Source organism: Ruditapes philippinarum, unplaced genomic scaffold (assembly GCF_026571515.1).
Source record: "Ruditapes philippinarum isolate M1 unplaced genomic scaffold, ASM2657151v2 ctg3934_1_1_1_1, whole genome shotgun sequence".
Lineage (NCBI taxonomy): Eukaryota > Metazoa > Mollusca > Bivalvia > Venerida > Veneridae > Ruditapes > Ruditapes philippinarum.
This window is the reverse complement of record NW_026862314.1, coordinates 11,330-30,970: the sequence shown is the minus strand read 5'-3', so window position 1 is coordinate 30,970 and position 19,641 is coordinate 11,330. Positions and strand designations below refer to the sequence as shown.

At 35.1% G+C, this 19,641-nt stretch overlaps 1 protein-coding gene across 1 annotated transcript; it reads right to left on the bottom strand.

Annotated features, from left to right (window-relative positions):
- Positions 1-596: 596 nt before the first annotated feature.
- LOC132718636 (uncharacterized) lies at positions 597-18,671 on the bottom strand. The gene is made up of 10 exons (XM_060702355.1): positions 18,549-18,671; positions 17,537-17,665; positions 16,997-17,128; positions 9,858-9,986; positions 8,573-8,695; positions 7,707-7,829; positions 6,957-7,082; positions 5,118-5,246; positions 3,753-3,893; positions 597-2,835 (listed from the first exon to the last, which is right to left on the bottom strand). The coding sequence occupies exons 2-10, from the start codon at positions 17,637-17,639 to the stop codon at positions 2,558-2,560; spliced, it is 1,284 nt and encodes a 427-aa protein (XP_060558338.1). The 5' UTR covers positions 17,640-17,665; positions 18,549-18,671; the 3' UTR covers positions 597-2,557.
- Between the last annotated feature and the right edge of the window lie 970 nt (positions 18,672-19,641).

The following is a 19,641-nucleotide window of genomic DNA, read 5'->3' as shown; positions in this document are numbered from 1 at the left end:
ATAAGGTAGAAGACCCCTAATGATTTTGGGGTCACAAGGTCAAAGATTAAGGTCATTTTTAATAACTTAAGTATTAATCAACATACATCTGTAAAATTTGATAGGATGAACAGCTTATTCCCATGTCTTACAAATGCTTCATCCTTACTAAAAAACAACACTTTCGGGCATATAATGCTCCGCCTAGCGGTGCTCTTGTTTGCAATTTCTATTATTTTGCAATTGCAATGTCGGTAGCATCGAATGAATTAAATGGTAAATCAAAAGCAGATAAATGGGTACTTATAAAAATCTTATAATGGCTACTTATCTTTGCCGGATTATCTAGCTCGAAGGTAATTGTTTATTGCTGTAACGTGGCTAACATTTATGCTAGTTAACAGTTGACCCTGATAGACGGGACCTTAACTTTTAAAGCACCTGTGTTAACAACAGACTATCCCCTTATATGCATTATCAGATGATGTGTATTGTTAAATAACTTTAACAAGTCCAAATTTTAACTAGACCATTGTGACTGAAACTGTACCGGTTGCGTATAATGACATAGCGTTATCAATTTTCATTCAGTTTACATAATAAACATCAACAACAAATACAATATCTGTCGAGACTTTATTTAGATAATCTCTGTATACACATACACATACATATATCTAAAGCTGTGGTTCAAACTTGTGACAATGTATATGACATACACACTCTCGTATTCTCAATGACTGATACGGTTATAAAAAGAAGTATTTTATTAATAGAGATACAAATGTGTTGTCATGAGCTGTAATTGTCTATTCATCGATACGAGTACAAAGATCATCAAAATAGAGCGGCGATCACGGAACGCAACATCCAGCCGTAGGCTACCAATCAGAAATGGGGGGAATTTGCAACAATATTGATATGAAATTGCTAAGTACGTATACAATAATGTTTGATTTTATGTTATATCATTCTAATTCAATAATGACAACACTCATTTCATGTAAAATTACAGGTGCCGTCTTTACACTCATTATGATTACCAATAATAATTACTTTACTATTGATTTGTTAAAACTATTATTGTTCAACCTAAATAAATATCAATTAGATTAAACAATGGTTAAAATGGTTTCGCTTGGCCCTCAACTACTGGACGGATTTCACCAAATTTGTACAGTTGCAATCCTTCCAACATTTTCAATTTTGTGATGTTGGGCTTTCTTTAGGGATTCGTTTTTTTTTCTCTATTTCATTTTGTTATTATAAAACACGTTTTAAAAAATAAAAGATTCAGTTAAAACCGAACATTAAACTTCTGACTGATGTTAACAAATTATTTCGATGTTGTCTGTCCGTTTAGCTTAACAAGGAAAGCAATTAAAACAAACGACAAATTATAATCCTTCTGTAATTATAGCCCGAGATTCTTAATCTACGGATCGCTGGTTCGAACCTAGACGGAAGAGATTTTTTCCCTAATGGTCATTTATCTCTAACCGCTGATTTATGGTCAGTCTAATGCTGTAAAATTGGTTAGTAATGTTTTGTTGTCCGAGAAAGCCGGTTTGACGACCGACCGCCACGATTTGACCAAAAATGCTGATAAGATCGGGATAAAACAAGACAGAAAAACGCCCGGTTCGAATAATTTCATAGATCAGTCTTAAATAATTTAATAAAATTTATTTTAGATCTTTGATAAATATACATGTACGTAAAATACTTTGGTTAAAATTAAGGGTAAGACGTGCATTGAAACGTTAGCGGAAAGATTCCAGTTCCTTAAAATATGCAAGCAGGGTTTCACCGCGTAAAACATGCATCTGAACAATTAAAACACAGATAGTGCATTACTCTTTCCTGATCAAAAGTATAAGAATAGATAATATCTTTTATGATATAATTAAGTAAATCATATTTCAACTGGATAAAAAATTGCACAAGATACAATACATAGACTGAATTAAAAAAAAACAAATACTTAGACTGAATTTGAAAATCTGAAATAATTGTCTGTGTATGTTTTAGACATTTACTATTCTTAAAACAGTATATTTCATTACAGATTATCTAAAATCAAAATGTTATGATGCAATTCTTAACAATGTTTAAAAGACCATGATAGTTTTGTATGACCAAAATTAAACTCGCATATACATCTAAAATACAATACAAAACATCCATACAACACAAATAATACAGAAATCAAAATGAAAAATAGTTTGGTGTTAGAATGATGATTGGTTGATTGTGTAAAAGTCAAATTCTGTTGGTTCTTCTAAAATCTCAGTGTATGTTGGAAATTATTTCAAACAAAGAGCCCTTAAATAAGTGTATTGCCACATAGTAGATGATATCCAAATATCTACCTCTTAAAATAATTCTAAAAAATTGCAAGGCGTCTAATTGAAGGGAGTTCTAATGCAATAAACTATTTTCATTTGATTTGGATTGTAGATCAGCAACTTTATTAATTAACACCACCCAAGCACAGGAACACCGCCCATGCACATGGACACCACCAATGTACATCAACATCGACCATCCACATTAACACCGCCCATCCCCTTTCAACCTAGTCCTCATCTAACGTCGAATCTGACTTTTCAGTTGAAACGTCACTTATCAGAGAATTCCTTGGTGCTGTCAAATTTGTACTTTGGAGTTCAATTCCGTGGGATATGTCTTCACTACATTCGGAAACATCGCTTCTGTCCTCCAGGACGTCATCAGTAAATTTCTTAAGTCTATGTATAGCTGCTGACGCAACCTGAAGAATTTCTTCAGTTACACTTTTTCTATGCACAACGGAGGCCAACGGCTCTAAAAAGTCAACACTTTGGCGGCGTAGTTCTGAAATGTAATGGTATACTTTTGACGCAAATAAAACGGCCTGAAAATCGTTACTAACCTATTTTTGGATGTATAATATATATAACTACTGATTTTACTTATGCAAACAATTATTAAAGATGCAAGCACACCTAATTCTGCTTCATATTTCATATGACATGGGACTTCAAATGTCCTAATATTTATAGAAATGAACGGCCAAAAAAAATGAAGATGCAAGTTATTCTAGACTTGCAGACAGTAACTGCTGTCAAATAATAAAATTAAAATGCAGATAACATATCTTAGAATAATATTTTCTATTGTACTATTCGGTCATTATTATATAATCTGGCTGCAGTGAGATCAACAATCATGTGCTAAAGATAGACACATGAGTAAATGAATAAAATGTCCAAAATGAATCAACTAAATTGCTAAGTATCCAATAGGGAAAATAAAAGAAAAATGACCAGTAATGGTCTTAACAAGAAGATGAATCTTTTATATAATTTAAATTGTGTCCTTATTTTGAGTACATGTTTGTTGTAAATCTATTGTTTTAAATCTGTCTTACTATCTTTTTAATAATACTGTTGTTATGTAGTAACAATTTGATATCACTGTTAAGCGCCTTTGAACGAGTAAATGAAAAGGGCGCTATATAAGTTTGTTAAATAATAATAATATATGAGCCGTGTCACGACAAAACCAATATAATTAGTTTGCGACCAGCATGGATGCAGATCAGCCTGCAAATCCGCGCAGTCTGGTCAGGACCAATGCTGTTCGCTTACAAACTTTATATCAAGAAGAGAAACCGATAGCAGACAGCATGGATCCTAATCAGACTGTGCGGATGCGTAGGCTGGTCTGGATCCATGCTGGTCGCAAACACATTGTGTTGGTTTTGTCATGGCGCGGCTCATATGTTTTACCATTTTGTTTATGAAACCCTGTTCCAATAATGGATAGAATATGACAGGCGCCCAGTTGTATCTCTTTATCGTTAGGATGTGCTGTCATTGACAAAGCTACTGCGTCACACACGTTCTGAGTGGTTGTCCCTCGTACTAAATCTGTTATGTATATAAAATGTTTGTTTTTATTATCTTTATCATACACAAAACTTTATATACGTACATATACAGTAGATAAATACTATCATTATCAGAAATATAGAGAAAGATGGAAACCATAAATAATGCAAAAAGGGTAAAATTGTTAACGTTTGCAGGATCGATATGAAAGACGGTTTTAAAATGTGTTTCCTCTAAAAGCGACTTTAGCAGAAATCAATATTTTAAAACGAAAATGACTACATGTAGAATTTAGATGGAACCGGGTGGTTGCAGGCTCTAATTTCGAATAACTTGTCTATTAACGGTACGGTTCAAATCCAACCAAGAACACCAAAAATTCTTTCACGTAATAGATTATAAAGATGTCTATTGCATTAAATAAATTCCGAGATTGCATGAAACAATACTAGTAGTGACCGTTTTAAATGACTTTTTCAATGTAACTATAAAATCTCAGTATTCTCAGCACATGTGCATTTTGACATATTTAAAACATGACAGAGTCGAAAGTGAACAGTACAAGTTCAAGTTTGATATTATTTATAACAACTTAAATAGTACCAACGTTTTCCCGAAAATATCTATCAAATGTGTAATTTATATGTTATTTCGTTTCTACCATACACGATTAATTGAATTCTAAATACTAATATAGAAAATACATGGTTGATGTCGGGATGGAGAAGGTTTATCCGGTGAGCGAGAAAGTGTATCTTGGCGAGCTTTAGCGAGCCAAGATTCACTTTCGCAGCAAACCGGATAAACCTTCTCCATCCCGACATCAACCATGTATTTGATTTATCCTGCTTTTTATCATGTTTTTAGAATAATTAAATGGTTTCATTCTTCTTTTCCCCGATAAAATAGCATCTATATGCAGCTTTGTTTTGCTGCTAAATATGTGACGTCATGATATGACGTAATGACTGGAGATAGATAAGTTTATCCGGCAAGGCTTTATCCAGCTGATGATATAGACAGTAGCTGGATAAACAGTTAATAAATTAAATGTAAGAGAACCTCTAAATAACCAAGTTCTATTCATTATTTTGGTAATTTTTGGTTTCTTTCGTATTCTTTCTTTTGATATTTCTTTACAAACGATGTGTTACAACTGGCGATATTCAGCATCAATGTACGCGAAATTTAACGAAATATCCCAGCTTACTGTTTATGTGTCACTTCAAAAAACATATATACTAGTACATGTATATAGCTAACCTGCTTTGCAGATGTTTTCCAATGATACCAGGCAGATTCCAATGATGTCGGCATTTTGTAAATGAGCTTTCATGGTCTGTATTAGCACATCTATACAACACATCTCCTGTAACGTCTCCAGACCCTTCTCTAGAATATATATGTATTTGTATATGAGTTGCGCCATGACAAAACCAACGTAATTAATGCGTTTGCGACCAGCATGGATCAAGACTAGCCTGCGCATCCGCGAGGTCTGATCAGGATCCATGTTTTTCGCTTACACACCCTTTTAATAAGTAGGGAAACTGATAGCGAATAGCATGCACGCCGATCAGACTGCGCAGATGTGCAGGCTGGTCTGGATCCATGCTGGTCGCAAACGCATTATGTTGGTTTTGTCATGGCGCGGCTGATATATTGTTTCCTTTCGCTTCATTGCTATGTAAAAACATTTTTCCCCATTCTAAATATTCAGGAGGGGGTTTCCTTGACCGATTGGTTAAGGTCGTTGACTTCAAACCATTTAACCACTAACCGTTATGGGTTCAAATCCCTCCAGGAATTTTGGAATCGTTCATGTGAGGAAGCTTTCCAGCTACCTTGCGGTTGTCGCAGGTTCTTCTAAGGTGCCCGTTTGTGCCTGAAATAATGCACAAAGGGGCCCCTGAGGTCTTATTCCATCAGTCAAGCTGGAAAATTGCATTATGACATGCATTGGTGTGACGTAAAACGCAACCAAAAGATATCAAGAACCTGTTCACGGGCATATTTTAGGTATGTACTCGTTAATGTTCAATGACTATTTCGTTCCTTTTTTCATAAATTTAAACTTAAAGCGAAGAGATCAATATAAAAGTCAAATTGCTGAGAAACAAATTTTATTATTTAAGCATTAAAATAAAAAAAAATAGTCGTGAAGGACCGGAAGCGGAAGCTTATAATTCAGTGTCGTTCACCTTTTACATGAAGATCAAAACAGGAACAAGCTATTGTCATATACGTAATATTTTATCAATAAGTGAAAGTGGTAATTTTTTATTTTGTCCACAGGATGTTCTTGAAATAACAGGAACTTATTATGATAAAATACGTAAGACATTACATTTATTGTGTAAATCAAATTAGAATAATTATATTGTTATCAAACGTTTCAAAAACAACAACAGGAAATTCTTGTAAAAGAAACACAAATATATATTAAAAATAAATATTATCACGTTTGCAAACAGTTTGGCATAATAGCAATGATATAAAACAGAAGAAGTTGGTATCATGAAAATGATTTAAAGTTGTTTAAAATTGAATTAAAGACGGAGGAAAAAGAGATTCATGTTATTGTATATGCATGGGGTTTCATAAAAAATGTCCATATATCAAAGTAATGAGATATAAAGTAAACTAAGATTTTTCTACAAAAAATATAAAAGTAAACTAAGATTTTTCTACAAAAAGGCTTCTTTGTTAATTTATCTAAACTGATATGCAACACAAAATATAGATCTACAATTTTAAGACTAAGTGTTTGATCTATATTTTCTTTAATCTATAATGATCCATTTATTATACCCCACATAATTTAGATACCTTTGTGTAGCCGTTATGTTATGAAAATAATTACAGATGTGCAAACATCATAAGAATATCTCACCAAATTTATACTATGTGAAAATAGTTGACACAGATAATAAACAAGAGAGTCGTACATATCAAAAATGGTAGATAATGACAGATAAGAAAGGTGGGAATGAAATTATATAGGAAAATGCATGTAAAGATATCTCACAATTTGATATTAGATATCATAAATATCACATACGATCATAAATGATCTATGAAATGTTCAAGAAAACAAGTTACCTGACGCTGATAGGTAAGAGATTATTCCGGAACATATCAGTTGTATGTTACTGTTGTCTTCATATTTCTTCATTTTTGATAACAGAACGACCATAACCTCTCTCGATAGAAGCTCAATATCCTTGTCTGTAGGAAAAACAGTAAATTTACTTCATGAAAACCGACAAATTACGTTGTTTTTCGTGTTTTAATGGGCAACAAATAAGCTTTGACATATACATGTATATAAGTAAGTGTGTCTTGGTAGTTTACCGCTTTTTGAGTTACCACGTGGTACATGTGCAGCATTAAGACTCTTACACAATTATGAGCGGGATTACTTGCGGTTAAAATGAAATTTAATAGAACAAGCAGTGTATACATAAGACGGGTTGCTCAGAATATCAAAAATATAAATTTTGTATAAAATGGATTTTAAATATCATTGCTGATATAATAAAAAAGTTAACAGTCTGTACAACTTATCTGTAAGCATTTCGAAGAAATCAAAATATATGATTAAATTAAATGGTGTGGTAAAAACTACTCAGTAACAAGGTCTCAATTTGAACCAGATACATGGAAATTCCTTATTGCACCAAACACCAATGCATTCTTTCAAATGAATGCTGGTTGGGATCTAAAAAAATGTATGTTCAGCAATATTTAATGAATGACATACATTGTTTTACTAGAAGTCCTTCTTTAATCGAAAATTGTAGGGGCAAATTATTTATAAATGCCCAATGGGAAAAAACATTAAAGCGTTACCTATAGCAACCTGAGCAATGATTTTACAACCACTGATCTGCACATCAATGTCATCAAAGTCCTGCATTACACGTATTATTTTCTCCATGGCATTCTTGTTGAAAAGTTTCTTGCATTCTTTACCTAGACAAGTAATTAATGTTTCAATTAATACATAGTGTAGGAGCTCGTTTATTGCAAGATGTACAAGAAAAGCATTGATACAAAACATCAAAAAGCGCCGGGAAGTTAAAGCTAATTCACATATTGAACAGAGCTGTTGATAATAGTTTTATTCTATACTTGGTGGATTTTAAAATGCATATGTTAACTTTTCCAACTAAAAATGAATTGTAGCAAAACTTATGTGCTGTTTTGAAATTAAATGAACACCCGATTATCTTGTGGGTTTTCAGAGATAAAAAGTTAGATTGCTACAGCACATAAAATGTTTAAATAGCTAAAATTAGAGCTGTAAATATCCCGTCTACATTACTTCCAGACCATTTATTTTATTTATTTATTTATTTAATTTTTTTTTCTATTTTTTTTAATTTTTTTTTTTATTTCATTATTTTTTTTTTTTTTTTTTTTTTTTTTTTTTGGGGGGGGGGGTCTTATTAAATTCAAAATTCAAGTAGCGAATACAAAGCAATGAAATAAATAATAAAAGTCTACTGCATCTAGTATTCCAAGGGGTCCAAAGTCCTAATCGGAATCCACGTAGCTTAAATGAACTGATAAAAAGTCGGTGTTTCCATTACATTGTTTTATTGATTGTAAACATCAGTTCCACTTATACAGAATAAATTGTCATACTTTGTACAAAATTATGATGTTCTTCAATAAAGCATTTCATACAATTGTTTTTTTTTAGATATACTTACCTCCTTTAAGAGAGTTTTCGTAAAAGGTACCCAGTGCCCTTGCAACTTCTACACTAGTAGATATGGAGAGTCTGAGATAAAGTAATATAGATTCCACACTTTCAAGAGCAACTGCGTTTATACCTACAATTTGGATAAAATGTAATAAATTTACCATCCATATATCATATCGATATTTCAACCCATTCGCTATGCAGAAATCCAGTCAATGGAACCATTTAAGACACGTTAATAAGCGGTCTCAAATGCCCTTTCGGACAAATCTATTTAACAAAAAATGGTATTGCCCAGTTATCAAAATATTAAATGCTTAAAATCGAAATGTATACTGAACAACGGATGAATAGAAAAGGGTCCATGGATATTATTTTAGAATATACATCTGCAAAAGCAAAATGATGCATTTTATGCCGAAGCCCGCATGCCGAGAGATTTAATCAATACAAAAAGGTACATTAGCGCTATTCTTGTATAATGTATATGTCTGAATCAGTAAGTATGCGTTTTGCTATACATATTATAAAGAAACCATTGCTTGTCTGTTAATGTAATGTCATTTGACAATATGCTTCGATTATAAAACTACATGGGCCGTCATTGCACATTGCTGTTTCTATAATCCGCCCTGAGTCACGCATATTAAAAAAAACGTGCAACAACGATGTGCAGTAGCAAGAATATATACGTAAATGTATGTTTTCTAATCTGCGTGTTCAGTCTTTAGTCAAGAATAAACATCAAATGTCAGGGTTAGGGTAGCTAAAATAACAATGTTAATGACGCTTACATAATGTAATAGCATATAAACAGAATTTTTCGTTTACTTCCTAATGCGCAATTTTTCTTGACTCCATCGTATCAAAATTATGCATATGTATCTTTTTCCGAAGAAAAAACTTAAGTTGAACTCTTTACGAATTGTATATTTACCTTAATAATTTTTTTTGCATAAATTAACAAACTGGAACATTTTAATAAGGAGAGGGGTTAAAAGTGTTATAAAATGTTTTAATATTTCGGTTTTAATAAAAGTGTGTGTATATTAGATGTATGCAATAATATTATTAAACTTAATTATACATCTCAATTTGCTGATTGAAGGTGTGTCATAAGATAGAAAGATGTCTTAATTAATTTACATGTGGACAATTATTGCATTCCTTAACCTTTAAATCATACACATATACATATGATGTACAGATTAGCATATATATGAATAAATGGCCAAGTTAAAGAACAATGCTAGGTCAGAAATCAACGACAAAGGCAATATGGGGTAATATACCTCTTCTCGGCAAGTTTGCTAGGCATGTGCATCCAAAGTTGAGAATATCTGGAGAATGGCAGTAAGACTTCAAGGTCATGGAGATAATTTGGATACCGCTTTCCTCGGCAATCCACCAACAGCCTTTGTCTGTAAATATGTAATAAAATGAGCATCTAATGTATGTGAGAAGTTAGCAGTGAACAGTGAGCTAAGCAAAAAGGCATTTCAATTTATATAGGGAAGGTAATGATCTGCTGTAATGCTCAGCTGTTTTGGGCATCTAGCAGGGCATTCCTAAATATAGTGTAAAATGCTCTGCTGCAATACTCAGCTGTCTTGGCAATCTAGCAGAGCATTCCTAGCTTTAGTGAAAAAATGCTCTGCTGGAACGCTCAGCTGGCTAGGCAATCTAGCAGTGCATTACTAAATATAGTGTTAAAATGCTCTGCTGGAATGCTCAGCTGGCTAGCTAAGCTGGCTAGGCAATCTAGCAGGGCATTACTAAATATAGTGTAAAAATGCTCTGCTGTAATGCTAAGCTGGCTAGGCAATCTAGCAGGACATTACTAAATATAGTGTACAAATGCTATTCTGGAATGCTAAGCTGGCTAGGCAATCTAGCAGGGCATTACTTAATATAGTGTAAAAATGCTCTGCTGGAATGCTAAGCTGGCTAGGCAATCTAGCAGGGCATTCCTAAATAAAGTGAAAAAATGCTCTGCTGGAATGCTAAGCTGGCTAGGCAATCTACCAGAGCATTACTTAATATAGTGTAAAAATGCTCTGCTGGAATGCTAAGCTGGGTAGGCAATCTAGCAGGACATTACTAAATACAGTGTAAAAATGCTCTGCTGGAATGCTAAGCTGGGTAGGCAATCTAGCAGGACATTACTAAATACAGTGTAAAAATGCTCTGCTGGAATGCTAAGCTGGCTAGGCAATCTAGCAGAGCATTACTAAATATATTGAACAAATGCTATTCTGGAATGCTAAGCTGGCTAGGCAATCTAGCAGGGCATTACTAAATATAGTGTAAAAATGCTCTGCTGGAATGCTAAGCTGGGTAAGCAATCTAGCAGGACATTACTAAATACAATGTAACAAGATATGTTTGTAAAACATGTATGCCCCCTATCAGCAGCCAATTTGTCATGTGATAAGGTTATTATGCATGACTTCTGACCCAGTGATCAAACAATTAATAAAGGTTATCAAGTATCTACTGGTCATGACCTTAACCTTTGACCCCTTGACCCAAAACTCAATAGGGGTCATCTGCTGGTCACAACCAATCATCATACAAAGTTTGAAGTTCCTAGGCCTTAGCATTTTTAGTTAATTGATCGGAAACCGTTTTAACATACAAGGTCAATGTGACCTTGACCTTTGACCCCTTGACCCCAAAGTCAATAAGTCATCTGCTGGTCATGACCAATCACCATACCATGTTTGAAGTTCCTAGGCCAAAGGGTTCTTAAGTTATTGATTTGAAAGCATTTTTACCTACAAGGTCAATGTGACCTTGCCCTTTGACCCTTAACCCCAATATCAATAGGGTCATCTACTGGTCATGACCAATCACCATACCAAATTTTGAAGTTCCTAGGCCTAAGGGTTCTTTAGTTATTGATCAGAAACCGTTTTTACCTAAAGAGGTCAATGTGACCTTGACTTTTGACCCCCTTGACCCCAAAATCAATAGGGGTTATCTACTGATCATGACCAATCACCATATCAAGTTTGAAGTCCTTAGGCCTAAGGGTTCTTTCGTTATTGATAGGAAACCGTTTTTACCTACAAAGTCAATGTGACCTTGACCTTTGACCCCTTAACCCCAAAATCAATAGGGGTCATCTGCTGGTCATGACCAATCACCATACCAAGTTTGAAGTTCCTAGGCCTAATTAAGGTGTTCTTTCGTTATTGATCGGAAATCGTTTTTACCTACAAGGTCAATGTGACCTTGACCTTTGACCCCTTGACCCCAAAATCAATAGGGATCATCTGCTGGTCATGACCAATCACCATACCAAGTTTGAAGTTCCTAGGCCTAAGGGTTTTTTGTTATTGATCAGAAACCGTTTTTACCCAAAAGGTCAATGTGACCCTTGACCTTTGACCCCTTGACCCCAAAATCAATAGGGTCATCTACTGATCATGACCAATCACCATACCAAGTTTTGAAGTTCCTAGGCCTTAAAAGTTCTTTAGTTATTGATCTGAAACCGTTATTGCTTACAAAGTCAATGTGACCTTGACCTTTGACCCCTTGACCCCAAAATCAATAGGGGTCATCTACTGATCATGACCAATCACCATACCAAGTTTGAAGTTCCTAGGCCTTAATGTTCTTTAGTTATTGATAGGAAACCGTTTTTGCTTACAAGATCAATGTGACCTTGACCTTTGACCCCTTGACCCCAAAATCAATAGGGATCATCTACTGATTATGACCAATCACCATACCAAGTTTGAAGTTCGTAGGCCTTAATGTTCTTTAGTTATTGATCGGAAACCGTTTTTGCTTACAAGGTCAATGTGACCTTGACCTTTGACCCCTTGACTCCAAAATCAATAGGGGTCATCTACTGGTCATGACCGATCACCATACCAAGTTTGAAGTTCCTAGGCCTTAAGGTTCTTTAGTTATTGATCGGAAACCGTTTTTGCTTACAAGGTCAATGTGACCTTGACCTTTGACCCCTTGACCCCAAAATCAATAGGGGTCATCTACTGGTCATGACCAATCACCATACCAAGTTTGAAGTTCCTAGGCCTAAGGGTTCTTTAGTTATCACTCGGAAACCATTTGGTCTACGGACCGACGGACCGACGGACCGACAAGTGCAAAGCAATATATCCCCTTTTCTTCGAAATGGGGGCATAAAAATGCTCAGCTGGAATGCTCAGCTGGCTAGGCAATCTAGCAGAGCATTAGTAATATATTGAACAAATGCTTTTCTGGAATGCAAAGCTGGCTAGGCAATCTAGCAGGACATTACTAAATACAGTGTAAAAATGCTCTGCCGGAATGCTAAGCTGGCTAGGCAATCTAGCAGAGCATTACTAAATATATTGAACAAATGCTTTTCTGGAATGCTAAGCTGGCTAGGCAATCTAGCAGGGCATTACTAAATATAGTGTAAAAATGCTATGCTTGAATGCTAAGCTGGCTAGGCAATCTAGCAGGGCATTACTAAATAAGGTGTAAAAATGCTCTGGTGGAATGCTAAGCTGGCTAGGCAATCTAGCAAGGCATTCCGAAATATAGTTAAAAAATGCTCTGGTGGAATGCTCAGTTGGCAGACTGATTCTGAGTTCCAGGATTTATTGTTGCCAAGGTTTTATTGACATTTTCGACTTCTAGGCAATTCTGAGGCACTCGCAGACTTTCAAGAATTTTCGGTGCAAATAGAAATAATGATATTTTTGACTTCTAAGGACCTTTAAGAGACTATTTCATTGTCCTGCGACTTTTTGAAGGACACTCGCAGACTTTCAGGAATGTTGGTGCCAATACTAATATTGACAATTAAGATATCTAGGGACCCTCAAGAGTCCATTTTGGTCGTCTGCCATTGATTCTTGGACACTCGCAGACTTTCAGGAATTTTGGTGCCAATGCTGATATTGACAATTAAGACTTCTAGGGACCCTCAAGAGTCCATTTTGGTCGTCTGCCATTGATTCTTGGACACTCGCAGACTTTCAGGAATGGTTGGTGCCAATGGAAATATTCATATTTTTGACTTCTAGGGACCTTTAAGAGTCCATTTCATTGGCCTGCAGCGTATTGTTGGACACTCGCAGACTTTCAGGAAAGTTTGATGCCAATAGAGATGATGGCAATTTTTACTTCTAGGGACCCACCAGAGTCCATTTTTATGGTCTGCGACTGAATCTGGGACATTCGCAGACTTTCAGGAATCTCTGGTGCCAATGTAGATAATGACATTTTTGACTTCTAGCGACATCCCAGAGTTCATTTCGCTGGTCTGCGACTGATTTTGGGACACTTGCAGACTTTCAGGAATTTTGATGCCAATGGAGATAATGACATTTCTGACATTTAGGGAACCGCCAGAGTACATTTCTTGGGTCTGCTACTGATTCCTTGAGACTCGCAGACTTTCAGGATATTTAGTGCCATTGCAGATCATGACATTTTTACTTTTAAGGACCCCTTAGTCATAAGCAGAGCATTTTTACCCTAAAATGTCATTATCTGCATTAGCACCAAAAATTCCTGAAAGTCTGCAAGTGCCCTATAATCAGTCGCAGACCAACGAAAAAGACTCTGGATGGTCAAAAATGTCATAAATTGTAATTATCTCTATTGGCACCAACAATTCCTGAAAGTCTGTGACTGTCCAAGATTAAGTCGCAGACCAAAAAAATGGACCCTGGATGGTCCCTAGAAGTAAATAATGTCATTATCTGCCTTGACATCAAAAATTCCTGAAAGTCTGTGAGTGCCTTAGAATCAGTCGCAGACCAAAAAAATGGATTCAGAAAGGTCCCAATAAGTCAGAAATATCATTTTCTGCATTGACACCAAAATTCCTGAAAGTCTGCGAGTGACTCAGAATCAGTCGCAGACCAACGAAAAAGACTCAGGAGGGTCCTTTTGAAGTTAAAATGTCATTATCTCCATTGGCACCGAAAATTTCTGAAAGTCTGCGAGTGTTCCAGAAACATTTACAGACCAACGAAATGGACTCTGGATAGTCCTATAAATTCACAAATGTCATTTTCTGCATTAATACCAAAAATTCCTGAAAGTCTGCGATCGTCCAAGAATCAGTCGGAGACCAAAGAAATAGACACTTGAGGGTCCCGTAGAAGTCAAAAATGTCATTATCTGCATTGGCACTAAATATTTCAGAAAGTCTACGAGTGCCAAATAATCAGTTGTAGACAAACGAAATTTATACTTTATTTAAGAATGTCCTGCTAGTTTGCCTAGACAGCTCAGCATTCCGGCAGATCATTTTTACACTAATTTTCAGAATGCTTTGCTGGATTGCCTAGCCAGCTGAGCATTTTTAACACTTTATTTAGGAATGCCCTGCTAGACTGCTAAGCTTGCTGAGCATACCAGCAGAGTATTTTTCGCACTATATTTTGGAACGCTCTGCTAGATTGCTTTGCCAGCTGAGCTTGCCAGCAGATCATGTTTACACTATATTTTGGAATGCCCCGCTAGATTGCTTAGCCAGCTGAGCATAACAGCAGAGCATTTTTACACTATATTTTGGAATGCCCCGCTAGATTGCTTAGCCAGCTGAGCATAACAGCAGAGCATCTTTACACTATATTTTGGAATGCCCCGCTAGATTGCTTAGCCAGCTGAGCATAACAGCAGAGCTTTTTATACTATATTTTGGAATGCTCCGCTAGATTGCTTAGCCAGCTGAGTATAACAGCAGAGTTTTTTTACACTATATTTAGGAATGCCCTGCTAGATTGCCTAGCCAGCTGAGCATACCAGCAGAGCATTTTTACACTATATTTAGTAATGGCCTGCTAGATTGCTTACCCAGCTGAGCATACCAGCAAAGCATTTCTACACTTTATTTTGGAATGCTCTGCTAGATTGCTTACCCAGCTGAGCATAACAGCAGATCATTGATTTCCCTATATAAATCGTAATGCCTTTTTGCTTAGCTCAATGTTAACTGCTAACTTCTCACATACACATCTAATATGTCATTCATAATAAAAATTACTTATTGCTCGATCTTAATGCTTCGTCTGTAATAAAAATTCTGTTAAAATGTAACGGTGCAAAAAAGACAAAATAGTTTTGCAACTTCATTTTCATAATATGCTACACGAATTTTTAAAACTTAGGAAATATCAATGATAAAAAACATACATTAAGAAAAATATGTGAAGGTTACTGAACGAAATGATTAAATGTTTCGGTTATTTTAAATGTCTGCTTACTTTGAATTGATAAAATACATTTATAGAAAATGAAGTGACTGACAATTATGAATAATTGGTATATAATATTGACATTTTACCGCCTTATGCATTGATATTTTAACTACAATGAGTTTTTTGTTTCTTATCCTGATAAATATTTTTTATAATATTGCACGTTTGTAACGTCGCTTTTCATTGGATAATCGTGACGTTTATATTATATGTTATTTTGGTTTTGGAGTGATATATGTGGATATATTACCTGTCAAGATTTTATATCACCCGAGCCGTTAGGCGAGGGTGATATTTTATCTTAGCAGGTAATATATCCACATATATCGCTCCAAAACCAAAATAATAATTTTATTACCCTTCCCCTGCCGAGTTAAGACATTTTTAAAATAAATCATTGCTACTTCAAATAAAACGTCGAAATAAGATGCCCTTTAGCGTACCCCTTCATCACTACATGACGTCAAATAAATTCATGACATATATTCTTTCGAACACAAGAGAAAAGGAGCAGTCTGTTGAACGCACTTTTTTGGAATTAATATCAAGCTTTCTCAAGGTCATATTTTTTTTCAATACTGATGAGAATATGTATGATTACTCTATTTTGGTAAATATTTATCATTTGACAGTTAAAAAGTGCTTGCAAATCGGAATTTACATCGCGTAAAATCAAACCGTACTCCATAGCGCATATTGTTTAGAGTTGGTGTACCCAACGGGGTAATGCAGTGTGTATATTTCCCGTCTGGCTCGGTCATATCAATTTCTTTCGGGTGATAAATATCCAATCAAAAAAGCGGAAAAATCTGGAAGGGTAATAAAGTTTTATATACACGACTGCTGCTGATTTATGAAGAAATCTCGATTTATTCCTCTAAAAATGATGCTTGCTATATTATAAATTCGTTACAGATATTTCTGACAAGTTATATGGCCGTATATAAACATTTGTTTGCAATATAAACCTCGCCTGGTTTATATTTACAAACAACCATTCATAAAGGACCATATAACTTGTCAAAATCTTTACAACTAATACTGTAATATATTCTCAAAAGTATGGACATGATGTTTCGATTAGGCCAATTTTAGTTCAGATAATTCATAAACTGAATATAACACCACGTAATACGCACTTTCTTATCAAATGTCGTAAGTTTTGACGATTACAGAACTAATTAATATGGAAAAAACTGGAAATTTTGGCTTACCAGATTCAATAAGATTACAGAGTAATTTGAGAGCATTCAGCTGCAACGGTTCATCTTCTCTGTTGTTTGTCATAGCCTGTAATACTGCATGAACACCTCCATTCTTCAAGATCCGGAACTTGTTATCTGGAACTGTTCAAAGTTCGAATGATTTTACGGTAAGAAATAATTATGTTAATTACTTATTTTCTATGTAAATGGATTGATACGATGTGAGTTCACATTTAAATAAACATAATAATATTAAGTATATTTTTATACTTTTTTGTTTAACAGCGCACCAACACAATTTAAGTTATATGGCACCTCACCGGCTGGAGCTGAAAAATGCTTAGACGCCAGTTATTCAAACTCATACGATGAAGCAGGGATAAACAGTGGCTAAAATTCTGAGGCCTCAGTCCTTAAAGACAACCCCTTAACCACAAGGGACATATTTTCATACGTTTGATACAGTAACAATAAAAAAGGCATTTCGGACAATGAGTAAACAGTTAAACATTGACACAAAGTGTGTGTCCATGAAAAAAACAAAATTACCATTTGCTGACAGATTCGTCAGTGCCATACAGCCAGTGTTCTGGACACTTAAATTTCGTTCAATCTTCAACATGCAGGCAATGATGGCCTCTGAAGCTCCCATGTCTTCGGCATACTTCCGGAAGTTTACTGCAAAATATTATTACATATATATTGATACATACTGGCCTGAATGACTTTTGAAAGCTGTGATGTATGGTGGCTAATGTGTCGCCATTCTTGTTTTTTTATTAAATTCTGGAAACAAAGTGATCCTTCGGAAGCATCAATCACAACAAAATAACATAAGAATTGGAGATTCGGTTTGATTGAGTCTGTACATGAGGGATAAATGAATAAGTGCAACATCCCTCACGCCCCCTAGCACCGGCTTGAGTGGTACTCAATTCTCAATTAATTGAGACAATTAATTTTACAAATTGAATATAACTGAGTATAATGCGGATTTTCTTCAAATGCCGTAAGCTCTGTTTTTTAATTAACGTTATATATGGCAAAAAAAACTGGAGAAAACAGATTCAATAAGCCAAGCGAAAAAGTCGAGAATAAACAAGATAAAATGGCGGGGTGGCGGGACGAAAGCACGGTAATAAGCGGAGGCGCAGGGAAAAGTTAAACTAATAAATCATCGTCTCGCGGGCACAGGATGAGATTAAAGAAATAAAACGGCGGGGCCGCGGAGCGAAAACATGCGTTTTTCGTCTTTTTTATTCTCGACTTTCCGCTCGGCGGAGTCGCGGTGAAAACACGAATGTCACAAATCAGCCACCATAATGATGACCTTTATCATTCCAAATAGTTTTACCACTTTTGAAATCATTTACACTGAATTTTCCTTACAAGTAACGAACTTTTACCATTCACAGAGACACTGATGTTTATAAATTGACGAAGATTTACCATTAACACTGATTTACAAATTTGAAAACCCTTAACACTGATTGTCCGTTATACAAAAACGATATTCTGTATGGATTTATCCCATTAATGTTTTAGATTGACGAAGACTTACCGTTCACACTAATGTTTCCTATAGTTTTACAACTGTTTAGTTGTATGTCAATATTTTCCTCGTATGTCCTTCATTAATTTCAATCAACGTTGTTACACCATTCAGTCGGATAACAGTCTCATGTACGCATTCTTTAATAAACAAGAATAGTTATCATTTAAAATGAGTCATACCTTAAGTCAAATAAATTAAAAGTATGATAGCTTCCATGTCTTGTTTTCTTGAGACTTATATCCCAAAGTCGATATTTAACAAAGTTTCAAATTAGCATGTAATACGTTTGCGATTAGCATGGATCCAGACGAGCTGCGCATCCCGCTCAATCTGATCAGGATACATGTTGTTCGCTTACAAAGTGAAAACTGAAAGCGAACAGCATGGAGCCTGATCAGAACTGCGCGGATTATTATCATTATTATCATTTATTATTGTTATTATAATCATTATTATTATTGTTGTAACAAACATATGGCTGTCTTTAAAAATCTGTGCTCAACGTCAAAATTATTGAGCAACTGGCAACTTCCTAACTTAAGAAAATTTCAATTGCGAAATTAAATATGTAATGTTGTAACCTTTGTAAGACACGAAAGTGTTGATGGCTCGCGTAACAGATGTGTTCCAGCAATTCCACCATTATTTGTAAATTAACTGCAAACAGCCCAGTAAGATCTCTACGGCTTTCTGACTGTCTTCATCACTTAAACGAGACGCTGCAGACAAACATATGAAAAAATATTTTAAAGTTTTTATAGTCACTCATTGAAAACTATTGCCCCGCCAAACTGACTATTGATACTTCTATGATGTGATGGAAAGATTTCATTAAAATGTAGCAAGTGCAATGTATATTCAGATAGATTCCAAATGAAGACTGCATCTTGAAAATTGCCGTTGCTGTCCCCGTAAAGGAACACTGTTATAGCTTACCACACATTTCAGATTTTAATAATTAAAATCTTCCCTGTGACAGAAATATTTCAAATTAAAGAAAACAAACCAGGTTATTTTTCATAATTATGAATAGGGGGTTTCGACTGTCACTTTCTTTGAAATTTTAATGCTGAGGACAGAGTTCCCTTGGCCATTTGAC